The sequence below is a fragment of the Pongo abelii genome, chromosome 23 (genome assembly GCF_028885655.2).
Source record: "Pongo abelii isolate AG06213 chromosome 23, NHGRI_mPonAbe1-v2.0_pri, whole genome shotgun sequence".
NCBI classification, from domain to species: Eukaryota; Metazoa; Chordata; class Mammalia; order Primates; family Hominidae; genus Pongo; species Pongo abelii.
In genome coordinates this window covers 30,246,698-30,265,783 of record NC_085929.1, presented here as the reverse complement: position 1 = coordinate 30,265,783, position 19,086 = coordinate 30,246,698, and the positions used below count along the sequence as shown (strand labels likewise).

At 52.9% G+C, this 19,086-nt stretch overlaps 1 protein-coding gene across 8 annotated transcripts in view; it reads left to right on the top strand.

The window, feature by feature from the left end:
• Positions 1-19,086, top strand: part of LOC100440309 (calcineurin-binding protein cabin-1) — a 171,814-nt gene that overhangs the window by 99,750 nt on the left and 52,978 nt on the right. For all 8 annotated transcript variants that reach the window (XM_002830920.6, XM_054543154.2, XM_054543153.2 and 5 more), the window contains 2 exons: positions 4,417-4,599; positions 13,440-13,771. In XM_002830920.6, the coding sequence (XP_002830966.4) occupies positions 4,417-4,599; positions 13,440-13,771 (515 nt within the window). The remainder of the gene's footprint in view (positions 1-4,416; positions 4,600-13,439; positions 13,772-19,086) is intronic.

Genomic DNA, 19,086 nt, shown 5'->3' with positions numbered 1-19,086 from the left:
TCTTCCAGAGTCCAGGCTTTCAACTTTTTTGAAACAACTTTATATTTTGCTTTTTTTTTTTTTAGACAGGGTCCTCACTCTTGTTTTTCCAGGCTAGAGTGGAGTACAGTGGCATGATCACTGCTCAGTGCAGCCTCAACCTCCTGGGCTCAGGTGATCCTCCCACCTCAACCTCCCAAGTAACTGCCACGCCTGCCTAATTTTTTAAAAAAATTTTTTGTACAGATGGGCATCTCCGTATGTTGCCCAGGCTGGTCTTGAACTGCTGGGCTCAAGCAATCCTCCCTCCTTGGCCTCCCAAAGTGCTGGGACTACAGGCATGAGCCACCCAGCCAAAACAAGTTTATATGTTGTTGCAAGTTTGCTTACCAGGCAGCACATGCCTACCCTACCAGTAGGACCCAGCTGATTAGCACTAAAACATGGACCAATACCAGGCTTTTAAGGTAGCTGAGCAAAGGGTTGGTGGACCCTAGGGGACTGTGTCTGCCTTTCTCCTTGTGTTCCCCAAGAGGCCAGTGTGGCATGGACCTCTGTGAGATGATATGTGGTTGCAGTTTTTAGGTGCGAAAGGGACTTAACTTGCTCATGGTCTCACAGGTAGTAAATGGCACAAGAGGAACTTGAACTTAGCTCTCTTGGTTGCTAGTTTATTGAGCTTCACCTCGAGGTATGTACAGTTCAAGACAAAGTTTTATTTTTTAATAGTTCTCGGCTGGGCGTGGTGGCTCACGCCTGTAATCCCAGCACTTCGGGAGACCGAGGTGGGTGGATCACCTGAGGTCAGGAGTTCGAGACCAGCCTGTCTAACACGGTGAAACCCCATCTTTACTAAAAATACAAAAGATTAGCTGGGTGTGGTGGGGCATGCCTGTAGTCCCAGCTACTCAGGAGGCTGAGGCAGGAGGATTGCTTGAACCTGGGAGGTAGAGGTTGCAGTGAGCTGAGATCTTGCAATTGCACTCTAGCCTGGGCAACACAAGACCCTGTCTCAAAAAAAAAAATTTTTTTTTTAAGTTCTATTTTATCTCTACTATTGGTTTATTATAGTATCATTTTTTTAAAAAAATGTAGTTGTTGCCTTAGGGTTAACAAAATACACCTTTAATTCATTGCAGTCTGCCTTCAGGTGATACTGTACTACTTCGTAGGCAGTGGAAGAGCTGCTCATCTTTTGCACTCATTTTCATTCGTTTCACTTTTACATATGCTCTAAGCCCACAATACATTGCTACTATTTTTGCTTTAGAAAGTAAACAATAATGTTTTGGAAAAATCAAACATAAAAAGAAGGTCTTTTATATTTACCATAACTTTAACCATTTCTGGGAAACTCCATTTCTTTATGTAGATCCAAGTTTTATCTGGCTTCATATTCATTCTACCTGAAAAATTACCTTTAACATTTCTTGTAACTCAGCTCTGCTGGTAATGAATCCCCTCAGTTTTTGTTTGCCTGGAAAAAAACAAACAAACCTTTTTTTTTCCTGCAATTTTTAGAGATATTTTCACTGAGTATAGAATCCTGAGTTGATTATTTTATTCTTTCAGCACTTTAAAGATACTGTCAGATATGTGTAATTTCTAATGAGAAGTCTGCTGTAATTCTTAACTTTGTCCCTCTGTATCTGATGTGTCTTTCTCTGACTGCCTTCAACATTTTGTATCTTTGGGTTTCAGCAGTTTCAAAATGGCCCACCTAGGTGTGATTTTGTTTTGTTTTGTTTTGTTTTTAATGTTTGTGGAGGGATCTTTCCCTTGCTTGGTGTTTTCTGAGAATCTTGGTGATTTGATGTCTTTTATTATTTTTGGGAAATTCTTAGTTATTATGTCTTTAAATATTTCTACTGTCCTGTTTCACCCTCATCTCCTTTTGTGACTCCAATTAGCATGTTGGATCATTTGGATGCTCTGTTCTGATTCCTCCTGTCCACTCTTTTTCTCTGGGTTTGGATTACAGATGCTCCTCAACTTACAATGGGGTTATTTCCTGATAAAACGAACGTAAGTTGAAATTAAGTCAGAAATGCATTTAATATACCTGACCTACCAACATCATAGTTTAGCCCAGCCTCACCTAAACATACTTAGAACACTTGCGTTAGCCTACAGTTGGACAAAATCATCTAACACGGGGATCCCCAACCCCCAGGTCACAGACTGGTACCAGTCTGTGGCCTGTTAGGAACTGGGCTGCACAGCAGGAGGTGAGCAGCAGGCAGGCGAGCACTACCACCAGAGCCCTGGCTCCTGTCCGATCAGTGGCAGGCGTCCTTAGATTCTTATAGGAGTGTGAACCCTATTGTGAACTGCACATGTGAGGGATCTAGGTTGTGCGCTCCTCGTGAGAATCTAATGCCAGAGAATAGTTTCATCCTGAAACTATGCCCCCCAGCCCCCACGGTCTGTGGAAAATTGTCTTCCATGAAACTGGCCCCTGGTGCCAAAAAGGTTGGGGACTGCTGATTTAACACAAAGCCTATTTTATGATAAAGTGTTGAATATCTCATGCAAGAGTATTGTACTGCATATCACTAGCTCAGGAAAAGATCAAAATTCAAAATTTGAAGTGTAGTTTCTACTGAATGCGTATCACTTTTGCATCATTGTAAAGTCAAAAAAATTTTAAGTTGAACCATCGTAAGTTGGAGATTGTCGGTATGTCTAGTGACCTGTTTTCAAGTTTTGATTCCCTTTGCTCCTCAGCTGTGTCAGGTTGGCTGCAATGTCTGGGAAAGGCATTCTTCATCTCTGTTACTGTGTTTTTTATTTCTAGCCTTTGCATTTGACTCTTGCTTTTTTTTATCTCACTGCTGAAATTTCCTGTCTCTTCATGCATGTTGTTCAGCTTTTCCACTACAGCCTTTGACATACTAATCATATTTATGAATCATATTAATCTTAGTTATTTTAAATTCCCTGACATGTAGTTCCAATATCTGGGTTATCTGTGAGTCTGGTTCTGCTGATTGATTTGTCTCTTGACGATGTACTTTTTTCTTTCTTTCTTTGTGTGTCTTACAATTTTTACATTGAATACCAGATATCACATGTAGGACAGAGGAAACTGAAATAAGTAATATTTATGCCTGGAATAGGCTTCCCTCTTTCGTTTCTAGGCTTTTAGTAGGGAAAGTTGAGTTAGGCTAGTCAGAAATTGAGCTGGCTTGGGTTTTGTTGTTGCTGTGGTTACTTTTAGTGCCCCAGTGGTGCAATCACAGCTCACTGCAGCCTCGACCTCCCAAGCTCAAATTCTTTTCATGTTACCTTGTGCTTAGTAGGGGAGCTGGTTTGTCACAACGTTTTTCTCAACATTCCAGTTCCACCTTCAGCCTTAGGCTTTTGTGTGCACCTCAGGGAGGGTACTCCTCCATGTTCTTGCCTTCTCCCTGCAGTAGACTCCCTTGCTTGTTACTCAGTGCATGCCAGCCTAGGGTTGGGGACATGGGGTAGTTCTCTGTTGTCTTGGTCCCAACCTCAGACTTAGGTGGGCTCTGTGTCCCTGCATCTCAGGGGTGGCACTTTCTCAGTGATTCTGCCCCTCCTTCAGTGGTAGGAGACCTCTAATGTTTGGACCCTAGATGATTTCCTGCCCCTCCCTTAGAATAGAAGATTTCTCCTTTTCCCTTCCCCAGCTGCAGTGGGTCTTCACCTGTACCCTGAAAGCAACAAGGTTTCCTCCCCCACCTCCATGCCTGAAGGCTTCTGTTCCTCCAGGTAGGCTTTGTACCTTTTCCATAGCATCAACCACTCCTCCCCTCCAGATATGCACTACTCCCAGGAAGGTTTTCTCAACTTCCCTCTTTGCCCCGCCCCTATTCTTTCTCATGAGCACCTGTGAAGGTCCGAAGAAGGCTGCCAGTGAGTGAGTACAAACTCCTTGTCCATCTGTGGCTCCCAGAGATCTAGAGTTCTTCCAGATCACACCTGGCTTTTACTAACAGATTAAAAATGTTTCCTGAATTCTTTCCCACTTCATTTATTTCTGTTATATTTATGTGGTAGAAAAACTACATAATGGTGGCTACTGTGCATCTCTTCCTAACTCCACATTTGACAACAGCACGTTGGTAACTTGAAAATTGCCATGATGGGAATATTTACACTCCAGAAATCAGTAAGTGCTATTAATCAGGGCTTTCTTTTTCCCTGAGAGTCAGTTGTTAAACATTTACCAGAATACCACTGTTTGGGAGAACCCCAGGAGGGTTGACCATGGAGATTGGTGCCTTTGGTGAGTTGCTCCGTGGCCTCTGGGATGGGTTGGGCCCAGCAGTGTTGAATGGCTGTGTTCAGGCCATCTCCTGCAAGGCAGTCCCCAGGCCACCAGCAGGGAGACTCACCATAGGAAGGCCTCCTGTGTTGGAGGTGGTGTAGGTTAATGCTCTCGCCCTCTCTTCCTCCTTCTCCCCTCAGACCGAAGCCAGGACAGCACAGCCGTAGCGCTCTCAGACTCTAGCTCAACGCAGGACTTCTTTAATGAGCCCACCAGCTTACTGGAAGGCTCCAGGAAATCCTACACAGAGAAGAGGCTGCCCATTCTCAGTTCCCAAGCAGGAGCGACGGGTAAAGACCTTCAGGGGGCCACAGAAGAAAGAGGTATGAAGCCCTAACTCGGTGAATTAGAACCACTTTGATGTCCTGTGGCAATCTGGGCAAAGCCGAAGGCTTCATGGCCCAGGGACCTTGGCTGGGCAAGTCACTTACTCTCTGGGCCTCCATTTTTCTCCCTTTAGGATGAGAATGGTCCCAGTGCCCGCCCTGGGGTTGTGAGGGTTGAGCGAGGCAGCTCCTGAGGGTGCGCCCAGAGCCTAGCACCTCATGTGCTCAGGGATGCTGCCTGTTGTTGTTATGACCCTCACAACCCAGCCCGGGAAAGCTATGTCTGTGACATCAATGTGCTCTGTTTTTGTTGTTGTTGTTGTTGGTAAATGGTTATTTTAAAAGTCTTTGGATCCTAAATGTCACAAATGTGTTTTCTTTTTAGTTTGAATCATATGAGGTCTTCAGGAAAAATCTCTCTTTTTGGGGGAGGGGGGCAGAGGGCCCTGATTTAAGCCTGGGGGTGTGCCCAGCTCTCCTGGGGGATCCAGGCCCCCTTTGTAGAAATCAGTTGGCAGAGCCCCACATCTGGGCTTACTGGGAGATCACAGGCAGGCTGGGGCTTTCCTGGCCCCACTCTGAGCTGTGGCTGGTCAGCTATGGATTTGAGAGCTTTCCCACTTTGGCCAGGGCCAGGGCTTACACGTGTTTCTCAAACAGTAATAACAACAACCCAGCCCCATACTCTTTTCTGTGCTGGGTGGGCACTGTGTTAATTCATTTGGTTCTCTCAAGCACCCTAGAAAAAAAGCATAATGACTATTCCCATTTTATAGCTGAAGAATATGAGATTCAGAGAAGGTCTGGAATTTGCCCTGCCAGTGTACACCCTTAACCATTACCCCATGCTACCTCTCCAGGTGGGATGGATGGATGGATGGATGGAGAAAAACGTTGGTGATAAACTGCCTCCCTGAGGGACCCAGGCCTTGTCCCAGGAAGTCTTAGAGCAAGCCCTGGATGGGAGCTCACACATAGGTGTGGCAGTGGGGCCAGAGCCATTTACACTAAGGAAGACCTCTGCTAGCTCTCTGCTCCCTCCCAGCCTCCCCTGGCTGGACTTAGAAGGGCATGAGACCACATCTCCAGTAGATTGGAAATATCCCCATTAGGGGACACCTGATAGAGACACTAGATAAGAGGGCACAGAATGGAGGACTTACTATGTGGATTTACTTGTATCTGGTCCTCATCGAGAGATGAGGCCACCACACCACTCTCTCACCAGGCAGTCACTATGCTGTCGCCAGCCAGTGTGGACATTCTGTAACTGACATAAACACACTGGGAATGGGAAGGAAAAAGGTAACTTACACTCTTAACACTATAATACAGCATTTCTGTTCTTAAAAATAAGATTTTTTTTTCCACTGTCTTTTTATTTATTTATTTATTTATTTATTTATGAAGTATTTATTGATCATTCTTGGGTGTTTCTCGGAGAGGGGGATATGGCAGGGTCATAGGATAATAGTGGAGAGAAGGTCAGCAGATAAACACATGAACAAAGGTCTCTGGTTTTCCTAGGCAGAGGTCCCTGCGGCCTTCAGCAGTGTTTGTGCCCCTGGGTACTTGAGATTAGGGAGTGGTGATGACTCTTAAAGAGCATGCTGCCTTCAAGCATCTGTTTAACAAAGCACATCTTGCACCGCCCTTAATCCATTTAACCCTGAGTTGACACAGCACATGTTTCAGAGAGCACGGGGCTGGGGGAAAGGCCATAGATCAACAGCATCCCAAGGCAGAAGAATTTCTCCTAGTCAGAACAAAATGGAGTCTCCTATGCCCACCTCTTTCTACGCAGACACAGCAACAATCTGATTTCTCCTTCCTTTCCCCACACTTCCCCCCCTTCTTTTCAACAAAACCACCATCGTCCTCATGGCCCGCTCCCGATGGTCGCTGTCTCTTCGGAGCTGTTGGGTACACCTCCCAGACCGGGCGGCCAGGCAGAGGCGCTCCTCACCTCCCAGACAGGGCGGCCGGGCAGAGGCGCTCCTCACTTCCCAGACAGGGCGGCTGGGCAGAGACGCTCCTCACCTCCCAGATGGGGTGGCAGCCAGGCAGAGGCGCTCCTCACCTCCCAGATGGGGCGGCCGGGCAGAGGCGCTCCTCACTTCCCAGAGGGGGCGACCGGGCAGAGGCGCTCCTCACTTCCCAGACGGGGCGGCCGGGCAGAGACGCTCCTCACTTCCTCCCAGACGGGGTGGCAGCCAGGCAGAGGCACTCCTCACCTCCCAGACGGGGCGGCCGGGCAGAGGCGCTCCTCACTTCCCAGACTGGGCGGCTGGGCAGAGGTGCTCCTCGCCTCCCAGACGGGGTGGCCAGGCAGAGGCGCTCCTCACTTCCCAGACGGGGTGGCCAGGCAGAGGCGCTCCTCACTTCCCATACGGGGTGGCGGCCGGGCAGAGGCGCTCCTCATTTCCTCCCAGACGGGGTGGCGGCCAGGCAGAGGCGCTCCTCACCTCCCAGACGGGGCGGCCGGGCAGAGGTGCTCCTCATCTCCCAGATGGGGCAGCCGGGCAGAGGCGCTCCTCACTTCCTCCCAGACGGGGTGGCAGCCGGGCAGAGGCGCTCTTCACCTCCCAGACGGGGCGGCCGGGCAGAGGCGCTCCTCACCTCCCAGACGGGGTGGCCGGGCAGAGGCGCTCCTCACTTCCCATACGGGGTGGCGGCCGGGCAGAGGCGCTCCTCACTTCCCAGATGGGGCGGCCGGGCAGAGGCGCTCCTCACTTCCTCCCAGACGGGGTGGCAGCCAGGCAGAGGCGCTCCTCACCTCCCAGTCGGGGCAGCCGGGCAGAGGTGCTCCTCATCTCCCAGACGGGGCAGCCGGGCAGAGGTGCTCCTCACTTCCTCCCAGACGAGGTGGCGGCCGGGCAGAGGCACTCCTCACCTCCCAGACGGGGCGGCCGGGCAGAGGCGCTCCTCACTTCCTCCCAGACGGGGTGGCAGCCAGGCAGAGGTGCTCCTCACCTCCCAGACGGGGTGGCCAGGCAAAGGCGCTTCTCACTTCCCAGACGGGGCGGCCGGGCAGAGGCGCTCCTCACTTCCCAGACGGGGCGGCCGGGCAGAGACGCTCCTCACTTCCTCCCAGACGGGGTGGCAGCCAGGCAGAGGCGCTCCTCACCTCCCAGACGGGGCGGCCGGGCAGAGGCGCTCCTCACTTCCCAGACTGGGCGGCCGGGCAGAGGTGCTCCTCGCCTCCCAGACGGGGTGGCCAGGCAGAGGCGCTCCTCACTTCCCAGACGGGGTGGTGGCTGGGCAGAGGCGCTCCTCACTTCCCAGATGGGGCAGCCAGGCAGAGGCGCTCCTCACTTCCTCCCAGACGGGGTGGCGGCCAGGCAGAGGCACTCCTCACTTCCCAGACGGGGTGGCCGGGCAGAGGGGCTCCTCACTTCCCAGACGGGGCAGCCGGGCAGAGGCGCTCCTCACTTCCTCCCAGACTGGGTGGCGGCCAGGCAGAGGCGCTCCTCACCTCCCAGACGGGGTGGCCAGGCAGAGGCGCTCCTCACTTCCCAGACGGGGTGGCGGCTGGGCAGAGGCGCTCCTCACTTCCCAGATGGGGCAGCCAGGCAGAGGTGCTCCTCACTTCCTCCCAGACAGGGTGGCGGCCAGGCAGAGGCACTCCTCACTTCCCAGATGGGGTGGCCGGGCAGAGGGGCTCCTCACTTCCCAGACGGGGCAGCCGGGCAGAGGCGCTCCTCACTTCCTCCCAGACGGGGTGGCGGCCGGGCAGAGGCGCTCCTCACCTCCCAGACTGGGTGGCCAGGCAGAGGCGCTCCTCACTTCCCATACGGGGTGGCGGCCGGGCAGAGGCGCTCCTCACCTCCCAGACAGGGTGGCCAGGCAGAGGCACTCCTCACTTCCCATACGGGGTGGCGGCCGGGCAGAGGCGCTCCTCACTTCCCAGACGGGGCGGCCGGGCAGAGGTGCTCCTCACATCCCAGACGATGGGCGGCCGGGCAGAGACGTTCCTCACTTCCTATATGGGATGGCGGCCGGGCAGAGGCGCTCCTCACTTCCCAGATGGGGCGGTCGGGCAGAGGGGCTCCTCACATCCCAGACGATGGGCGGCCAGGCAGAGACGCTCCTCACTTCTAGACGGGGTGGTGGCGGGGCAGTGGCTGTAATCTTAGCACTTTAAGAGGCCAAGGCAGGAGGCTGGTAGGTGGAGGTTGTAGCGAGCCGAGATCACGCCACTGCACTCCAGCCTGAGCACCATTGAGCATTGAGTGAGCGAGACTCCGTCTGCAATCCCAGCACCTCGGGAGGCCGAGGCAGGCAGATCACTCGAGGCCAGGAGCTGGAGACCAGCCCAGTCAACACAGCGAAACCCCGTCTCCACCAAAAATACAAAAACCATTCAGGCGTGGCAGTGCGCGCCTGCAATAGTCACAGGAGCCTGAGGCAGGGAGGTTGCAGCGAGCCGAGATCACGGCAGTACAGTCCAGCTTCAGCAACAGAGGGAGACCGAAAAAAGGAGAGGGAGACCGAAGAAAGGGGAGAGGGAGGGAGAGGGAGAGAGAGGGAGAGGGAGAGGGAGAGCAAAAATAAGATTTTTAAAACTTATCAAACAAGTAAGACCTACCATGTGTGCTCTGTGGCCTGTCAACAGAGCCTGAGGGCCAGTGTGTGACCTGAGGGCCAGTGTGACTGCTGTGGGTGCTATTGTATCATCATGAGCTTCTCTTCCACTTACATGGGGAAGGGGACATGGGTGTTGGGGGAACGAAGCAGAGAGTGAGTTGGCTTTGGTCTGGCACAGCCTATACAGGCCCTTCTAGATTCATGAAGAGTGTCCTGCCTCTTCCCTCCTTCCATTAGAGCCAGTGGTTTAAGCAGACAGTTTGTGGGGCTGACCATTGGTGAAGAAAGTTAGGGTAGGACCAAAGGTCACCACAATAGCTGATAAGCATGAAATGAAACCTCTTGCTTCCATGGCCATGTTCCTCCTCTCTAAGCCCAGCTTTTCTTGGTAACCATGGTGGTGAAGTTGATCAACTTCCTGTTGGGAGAGCAGGTATGGCAGGGAATGCTTCCCAAGCCCACTGCCAGCAGATAGTTCTGGGAGCAGAGCACTCATCCAGGCCTGGTCTTGGTCAGTGGTGGTCTCTAACACGCACTCCCCTGGACTCCCATTGGGTAGCAGCCTGGCCATCACAGTCTGCAGTACTTGAGCAGCCTTTGGCCTCCCTGCAGAAAGCCGGGACAGCAGTGCCTAGGCAGTGTTGAGTGCGGGCCCCAAGTGTGCTGCACACTACTTGCCTTCCCAGCACACCCTCATGGAGAGTCCTACCACCAGCCTGCTGCTTCCTCCATCATTAATGTTGTGGGGTACAGGCCCTCGCTCATGCGTATTTGTTATCAAGCAGCAGGGCACAACAGGTCCAGATCTGCACCATGCATTGGGTACCGAGGGAAAGCAGAAACAGATCTGACAGCCACATCCTGCCTGGCACTGAGATGCGCTCCCTCCCACTGTGTCTAGCAGGCACAAGCTGTCACACTGCCCGAGGACCAGCCTCCTTCCTTTAATTCTCCAGAAGCTGTCTTTCTCCACTCTGGCCTTGACCGATGTGCCTTGAGGAAAGAGCCTTTCCCAGAAGTGACTGTTGCAGCTAGCGGAAGCTCACCTTTGCAGGGGGCAGAGCTTCAAAAAAAAAAAAAAAAAAGTCTAAAATATGAAGGTTGCAAGAGTAGAGATTTATTTATTTGATCTAGGAGAAAGTTGTCCACAGTTTCGTCACTTAAACACAAGCCCACTCTATTACATCGTTCTGAGGGCAAGAGGGTAAAACCCAAAGCAGAGTTGACAAGCACCTGTTGTGATCCAGGCAGTGGACACAAGGGCATGCCAGACTGGCTACATCTGCCCCTTCCTGGTCAACTAGAGGCCTAGTGATGATGCCCATGCACCACACGCAGGATAGGGTGATAAATGGTTGTCGGTGGGGGGAGGCCACCCTGGGGGCAGTTGACCTACCAGTGCCCAGTTTCCTTCCCATCTTGCCTGCCTGCCCGCCCTTTGTGGAAAGCATCCTCACTGGGCTGTTTTCTCAGGCCAGTAGAGTTTGAGTAAGACGATCTCAGAAGTCAAAAGAGACAGACTTGAGGTCCCTGCTGGGGCATATTTTGGTCTGGGCCTCTCAGCTGTTGGTGTCTTGCCAAGATGTGTAGCCACCTGAGGGCCAGGCTCTTCCATAATGAGGCCCCCTGAGTTCACTGGGCCATCAGTACACATCAGTCCAGAGGCTCAGCTGGGGACATGTCTGTGCCTTATTCTTCTTAGGACCTCCATGGGCTGATGTGGATCAGATGGCTCCTGTGCTCTGTTGGCCTTGGTATATGCACCACAGGCATTCCAAGCCAGTCTTCCCTGCCTGCAGCGGGCACTGGCCTAGGCTAGAGCAGCCAGAACACACATTTTACTTGCTTTCTCTTGGTAGAAGGAAGTTTTCTCATCTTCACGCAGCTAGGGTTAGAATTGGACATCCTGGCTGGGAAACGTGGTGTGGTCCTGTTGGCATTTCTGACCCTCTTTCTTCCAGTAAGGAAATGGAGGGCTCTAGTGACCTGTGAGGCCTGTTCAGCAGTGGGAGTGGATGTTGTGTGTAAGGCAGCTCGCCCCATCTCTCCAGGGCCTCTTAGGCCACCCAGACCCCTAGGCAACTGATTGTTGTTATTGTTGTTGTTTCTGAGACAGGGTCTCGTCCTTGTTGCCCATGCTGGAATACAGTGATGCGATCATGGCTCACTACAGCCTCAACCTCCTGAGCTCAGTGATCCTCCTGCCTCAGCCTCCTGAGTAGCTGGGACTACAGGTGCCACCACACCTGCCTAATTTTTAAATTTTTTTGTAGAAATGAGGTCTTGCTATGTTGCCCCAGGCTGGTCTCAAACTCTTGGCCTCAAGCAATCCTCTCACCTTAGCCTCCCAAAGTGCTGGGATTACAGGCGTGAGCCACCACACCCAGCCTAAAACTGGGTTGTTGTTTCTCAGGGGTTTTTTTGTTTGTTTTTTTGGGGGGGCGTTAGGTTTAATAGGCAAAAGAAAGAGAAAAGAGAATAGCTGTCTCTCTGAGAGGGGCGCCCGAGCGGGTCTTCCCTGAAGCTGGGTTTCTAACTCAGTCTAGGATTGCTGTTTTCTTCCTCTTTATGTGTTCTAAGAACTCTGGCTGAATTCTTGACCCTCTGCCTGCTTTCCATAAAAATTGTGCTCTGTGTGTCTTTGTGTCCAAGCTCTCAGTGCCTCATGAGAACCGCTGAGAGGCCTGCATCATCATCTGATTCCTCCGTCTCCCCCGTGCCTAGCACAGGGCTGATCCCAGCATTATGGCTTACCCTGTTTGGTTAGCCACGTTTTGAACACATTAGAAACCTGGCACATTTTTTAATAAAGTGATGGTATCCCCTGTAAGATGGGTGCCAGCCCTAAGCTGTGGGACGCAGGCAACTTCTTGAGCTCACATGAGAAGACAGTGTAGTGTGGAAGGAGCTAGGACCTCCTGGCATTCAGTCATTAGGGCCACCTCAAAGGGTGGGGGGAGGGGGCAGCCCATGGTAGGCTCTGGGCCTGGGGGAGGGGAGATGCTCTTATGGCTTTTCTTTGCCAGCACCACTGGGGGCAGCGATGCAGGGGAGGGAGAAGGGCGATGGCTCCAGGAGGAGTGATGGTGGAGAGGCAAGGACACTGAGGGAGAGCGGTGGGGTGGGCTGCAGGGGAGCAGGGAGGGAAGGTCAGACTAATAGCAGGTGGCTGAGGGGAACATAAGGAGTGAATGCTCAGATTCTTTCCTCAATGAGAATAGTGATGGTGGGCAACCTGGCCACACACCTGATGTCTGCAGATAGGCTTCGACTTAGCATGCGGAGAACTGGGGGCCTTGGTTGTTGCTCACTCAGCCCTGCCCCAGCAGGCCCCAGCTGTCTCCAGGCCGCTACTACAGTAGGGAGAGGGCTCAGCCATCGCATACCACCTCAGAGCTGGTGCTGCTGGCTGCTTCTCTGGCCTCCTCCAGGCAGGCTGTGCAGGGTGTGCCATGCTCCTGGGTGCCTAAGGAGCCACAGACCACAGGACCCCTTGCCTTTATCCCTTGCTCCCCAGCCCTTTCCATCTGTCCCACCCTCCCGGGTCAGACAGCTTTCTTCTTCTGTAGCCAAGGAGCCTGTACCTCAGGGTCTAGCCCAAGGTCACCCAGGCCACTGTCATCATCCTGGGGCCAGCCCTGCAGCACCACCACCCAGCCTGGGCTATCCTGATGTGAACTGCTGCCCCATGGCCCCTGGTGGAGCAAGGCTGGGTGTTCAGGAGCTGGGCTCATGTCACGTGAGGGCCCATGTGGGAGCACTTGGCTCACATATAGCAGCGGCAACCCTGGAGAGGGAGTTGGGGCAGGCAGTGGGCCAAGCACTGAGCAGGGGAGCAGGTATGATACTTCGTGAACCCTGGCTGTGTTTTATGCGATGCTGGTGGTGGCAACACCTGCCCTTTGTGGGCTGCTTCCCCATGCCCCAGCCCCAGAGGTGGGACAGCCTGTGCCACCGTTCAGAGGGGAAGACCCAGAGCCCAGCCCATAACTCCCCCTCTCTGTAGCCTCTGAGTCCCTCACTGCATGCCAGCTGGGACAGCCTATTTCATGGAGCGGGAGACCTCGGTTGGGGCAGAGCCAGCACTGGGCCCTGTGCCTCCTGCTGCCGGGTCCAGCACCCACTCAGCAAGGTCATTGATCCAGCCATGCTGATCACCTCACCGAGGCGCCTCCGTTACTGGTGGTAGACCACTGCATGGACAGGGCCTAAAACCAGGGTGACTTTCTTTTCCTTCTTCTCAACTGTAGGAAAAAACGAGGAGTCATTGGAGAGTACAGAAGGCTTCCGGGCTGCAGAGCAAGGTGTCCAGAAGCCTGCTGCAGAAACCCCAGCCTCTGCTTGCATCCCTGGCAAGCCCTCAGCATCCACACCCACCCCGTGGGATGGGAAGAAGAGAGGGGACCTCCCAGGGGAGCCAGTGGCCTTCCCCCAGGGGCTGCCGGCTGGTGCTGAGGAGCAGCGGCAGTTTCTCACAGAGCAGTGCATCGCCTCCTTCCGCCTGTGCCTGAGCCGCTTCCCCCAGCACTATAAGAGTCTCTACCGTCTGGCCTTCCTCTACACCTACAGCAAGACCCACCGGGTGAGTGGCTGCCGGGCCAAGGGGGCTTGGATCTTCCCAGGGCAGCTGGGCATCTTTGAAGGTTGGTGGGCAGAGCTAAGACAGATTGGAGCTTCACGGTAGCAGCACATGGGAGGGATGGGCGAGGAGAGCTGCAGGAGGCAGGGCCAGCCCCAGGAGTGGGCCAGCTTGCCAGGGAACCCGGTGGTGAGGGCCCAGGGTCACAGCCAGGAATGGAGGGAGGAGTGTAGGGGGTCTCACAGTCTCAGGGATAGGCTATGGGGTGAGGGATAAGGGTCCATAGGCTCAACTACTCTTTCCTGTGAGGGCTGTGCAGCGACTCAAACTCTGATGTCGTGCTCCCTCACCCCTGCCATTCACCCATCATCTCAGCGACAGCATGCCCGTCTTCCAGGTGCCCTAGGGGCCCTGCTTACTCTCTGTTCTGGCCTTGCTTGCCCTAGGCCCCATCTCTCCAGCTGCATATTGCAGGGCCCTCCTCACCATACCCTGCCCCTGGGCTCTTCTCTCTGGTGCAGCTGCCAAAACCATCTTCACAGCCTCTGCTTCATGGGGGTTGGGTGCTGACAGCCTCCTCCAGCTCTTTTTGGAAAGCAGATGATGTAGCGATCCTTAACAGCTGTGCCCCAGGCTTAAGTGCTTCCAGGGGCTTCCCAGCCAGACCTCTTCTGCTGGCGTTTAGATTTGGGGAGGTAATGTGGCCTGGGCAGGACCTAAATAATAGGGGTGACTTTATTTTCCTTTAGTCTCTCCTCACCCAGGAGGTGTTGGGGAGTGTCCTGGTCGTTGTCCTGCACCATGTAGCTACATTCTAAGGGGGAGGCAGACTTAAAAACATGCAGATGGCCAGGCGTGGTGGCTCACGCCTGTAATCCCAGCACTTTGGGAGGCTGAGGCGGGGGATCACCTGAGGTCAGGAGTTGAAGACCAACCTGGTGAATCCCCGTCTCTACTAAAAATACAAGTTAGCCAGGCATGGTGGCATATGCCTGTAGTCCCAGCTACTCGGGAGGCTGAGTCATGAGAATTGCTCGAACCTGGGAGGCAGAGGTTGCAGTGAGCCAAGACTGGGCCACTGCACTTCAGCCTGGGCGACAGAGCAAGACTCCATCCATCTCAAAAACAAAAATAAAAAATAAAAAATAAAAACATGCAGATGAGTAAAGCAAGTCTCATTTGAACAATACCATAGAGAAAATAACGGGGCGCATAGAGGGGTAAGGGTGTTGTTGTGCCTCTGCAAAGACACCTTTTGTGCTGAGACCTGTATTGTCGGGGACAGCATTGGTCTGGAAGGAAGGGAGAGCACCCAGACAGAGCAAGCAGCCCAGGAAGGTGGCCATTCTGGGCTGGCATTGGTGTGGGCGAGGGCCAGAGAGGGCCAGGTATGCTGGGCAAGTAGGGGTGACCTTTAGGGTCTAGCTGTGAGGACTCAGTCAGGTCCTCCTCCTAGAGGTCTCCTGCTGTTTCCCCCCAGCATCCTCAGTGGAATGTTTGAAGAACCAGAATGGACAGTTGGCCAAGAGATGGGCCCTGGCTTGGCACTGGCTATGTGCAGGAAGTGGCACTTCACAGAATTCTGTTTGGGGGACTAGATACAGGGGTCCAAGAAGGTAAGTGCTGTGTCCCCACAGTGACCGGTATGCTCATGTGGCTTGGTTGATTTCCTCAGGGCACAGCAGGTGACACAGGTCTGGGAGGGAGGGAGTCTCATCATCTGGGGCTTTGGTCTGTAGTTCAAGGTGCAGTGCATGCTAGCAAACGATGGCCAGCTCCGGCTTCCCTGGCTGTTGGTGCCACACTGGAGCCTGGCTTGCTCACTGCTCAGCCTCCACTTGGCAGTGGACCTTACCTCTGTACCCCAGGCCTTCTTCACCCAGGTGGACCTGGGTCTTAATAAACCCCAACCAGCATGTCCTCACTGCTGAAGCCGTCTTTGGGCCTGAGGGGCAATGGCTGATATGAACTCTGTTGGGCTCACCATTGCTTTGGGAACTTTCCCCTTTCCCTCTTTTGGGAGCAGCAGAGCCCACTGCAAGAGCCCACACACACGTCAGTGGAACAGACACTAGTAACCATTGTCCTGTCCTCCCCTACCTCTGGTGTCCTTCTGTTCAAGTGCATCCTCAGGCAGCCATGCAGCCCCCTCCAGCTGTGGTCAGCTCTGATCAGGATCTGGTGTTCCCTAGTAGTGAGCTCAGATCCTTCCTCATCCTGTTACAGGGTACCTTCTCAAGAGGCAGATGCCGAGATGGAATTTCGCGTACAAAATGTGTATTAGGAATTGGCACCTGTGCAAGGGAAGTGGGGAAGGACAGCAGGTTTGGGTGGGAGGAGAGTTGTGTGGCGATACGGGCCCCACCCACCTACCCTCCACTTCCCTGCTAAATGGCTTTATGTTGAATTTGAAGGAGCCAGTGCATGTAAAGTGCTTAGCTCAGCACTCGACACAGAATGCTGTTATTACAGCCTGCCCCTTCTCTTGATGATTTTTTTAGAAGTAGAAAACAGTATTTATGTCAAAATTAAAGAAAAGTTGGAGGGAGGTAACCACAATTCTACCACCCTAAAACTAGCTCTCTTGGGTCTAGTACAGGTTGAATATCCTTTATACAAAATGCTTGGGACCAGAAGAGTTTTGGATTTTGGCTTTTTTCAGATCTTAGAATATTTGCATTATACTTCTGGCTGAGCCATCCCTAAGCCAAAAATCTGAAATCCAAAATGCTCCAATGAGGCTGGGCGCGGTGGTTCACGCCTATAATCCTAGCACTTTGGGAGGCTGAGGCGGGTGAATCACCTGAGGTCAGGAGTTCAAGACCACCTTGGCCAACATGGCGAAATCTTGTCTATACTAAAAATACAAAAATTATCCAGGTGTGATGGTGCACACCTGTAATCCCAGTTAATCAGGAGGTTGAGGCAGGAGAATTGCTTGAACTGGGGAGGCGGAGGTTGCAGTGAGCCAAGATCACGTCATTTCACTCCAGCCTGGGCGAAAGACCAAAACTCCCTCTTAAAAAAAAAAAAAAAAAAAAAACCAAAATGCTCCAATGAGCATTTCCTTTAAGCACCAAAGTTTCAGATTTTGGAACAATTTGGATTTTAGATATTCAGACTTAGGATGCCCTACCTGTATTTCTTCCCAACTCCAGTACACATGCCTTGTTGATTGTGTGCTTTCGAGACACCAGGTACACCAGGTCTCAGAGGTGGGATCATACCCCTTCTACTTTGCATCTGGGAACCTGTTCTGAGGGTCACACAGAGCTGAGTGACAGAGCCAGACATCAGCCCCGGGCAATCTCACGCTGGCCCAGTTGTTGTACCATCCCCCACACCCTGTCCACACTCATAGTTTGCCATTTTGCTCTTACCATGAATGCCCCCTCGCCAGGTCATTTTGGTCATCTGTGATGGTCCAGGGTAGGCGGACCGGTTGACCCAGCCATCCCCACCCAGTAGCAGGGATGGAGGCTGCCTTGGGCTGTCTGCACCATTGATGTCAGTATCCCCAGACAACCCCCAGTAGCCATCAGCCTCAGTTTCTGCCAGCTTTTCTGTTCGTTGCATTCCCAGGCTGAGTTCCTTGGTTCTCAGAAATGGAATGCTATCTTGAATCTTAGACCCCTTAAGCAGCAGACACTCCCTACCCACAGCCACACTGCCTACCCACAGATCTGCTTCCAGGAGGCAGCTCTGCAGGTGCCAAGTGTGCCTCAGGTAGCCTCGGGCCACTGAGCTCATTCTAGACCTTGCATATGCTGGGTCTAGGGTGCTTCCCATTGGCTCCTGTGTTTGCTTCACCCAGAAACCTTTGCTGAGCACCAGTTACCACCACCAAATTGAATGCAGGTTGTTAACACCTAACTCCCCTGAGAGCCTGAGTTAAGACCTTCCTGCTGCTCTGGGGCATGCCATCCTGGGGGCTGCATGTGGCTCTGCCCAGACCTGGGGTGTCAGCTCTGCTGGCAGTAGCTTGTTCACAGATTTGGGGGACACAACTCCATGTTGTCACTGACTAATGTGGAACCATTAACTGGGAAGTAGTTACCACTTTCCAAACACAGCTGTTTGTTAACAAACACTTCCCGCTGTGTATATTTGACAGCAGCACATTTCTTCATAAAATCCTGCCTGTGGGCTTGGCAGTGCCTTTTTCTTGTTGCCATCTCACAGCTTACTGGTGGACTGGAGCGTCCGATGTCTGCCTCTTCAAAGGGGCCCACAAGCAGAGCCTGCCTGGAGCTGTGTGGTTGACTCCTGAACCCTTAGGTCTTTCACAGACACCTCCAGGTGAGGCTCTGCCTGCCCAGGCCTTGCAAAGAAACCGCCTTCAGGGCACAGTGTGCCACTTGCTTAGCTGCTGACAGCAGGGCTTTTGGGGGAGGAGAGAATGTGGGCTCTGAAGCTGGCCTCACCTGGGTTCAGATCCTGGCTTTGCATGGGAACTCTTGGAGGTCCAGGGCTCTTTCCTCGATGAGAATGATAGTGATATGAAAGCAGAATTATTGTGTTAATGAGGTGAGGGATGCAGTGCTGGGGCAATGTCCAACACACCCTGCACTGCCCTCAGCCAACAGTCCTTCTCACCCATCTAGTGAGGCCCATTTCTTCAGTGTCAGCATCTCCCATGGCTCCTTACTCCTCTGCCAGGCCCTCTGAGGGCTCCCTGCCTGGGGCATAGTGGCCAAGGGCTAGGTCTGTCCTGAGGGACCTTTGTTGCCTGCCTGAGGCTGCCCTCCCACCCAAGGTTGGCACTGCTGCGCACAGGCTGCCCCTGGACCCCCCAAGGCAGTCCACCTGTTGCCCTGAACACTGTGCACACCTTAGATGGGGATGATCATTTACGCCGATAGCCATAAGGGCCCTAATTCTAGCTACTGTATCACTTACTCTCTGGATCACAATCTTCACCAAGATTTTGAGGCCTGAGTCTACACTCATAGAAACCTGGCTCTTTGAGCCCATATAGGCACCCCAGGAGAAAGAGCACATGGCATCAGACATCTCTTGTCATGAAGGTTCTGGCCTTTACTGATGGGTGTCCAGGAAAAAGGCCAAGGCATAGACACCCCTGCCCTGCTCTCCCAGTTGCCTCCTGCTCAGCTGGGAGCTGAGCCCCTTCACCTCCTGCTACTTCTGCTGCAAGGGGTTCAGGGCAGAGGGTGTTGGTTGTAAGATGTTCCCTGGAGCCAATAATCTTGAACAAAAACAAATCTGGAGGACTCATACTTCCCAATTTCAAAACTTACTACAAATCTATAATATACTAATCAAAACAGTGTGGAACATTAGCCTTAAAAAGGGAGGAA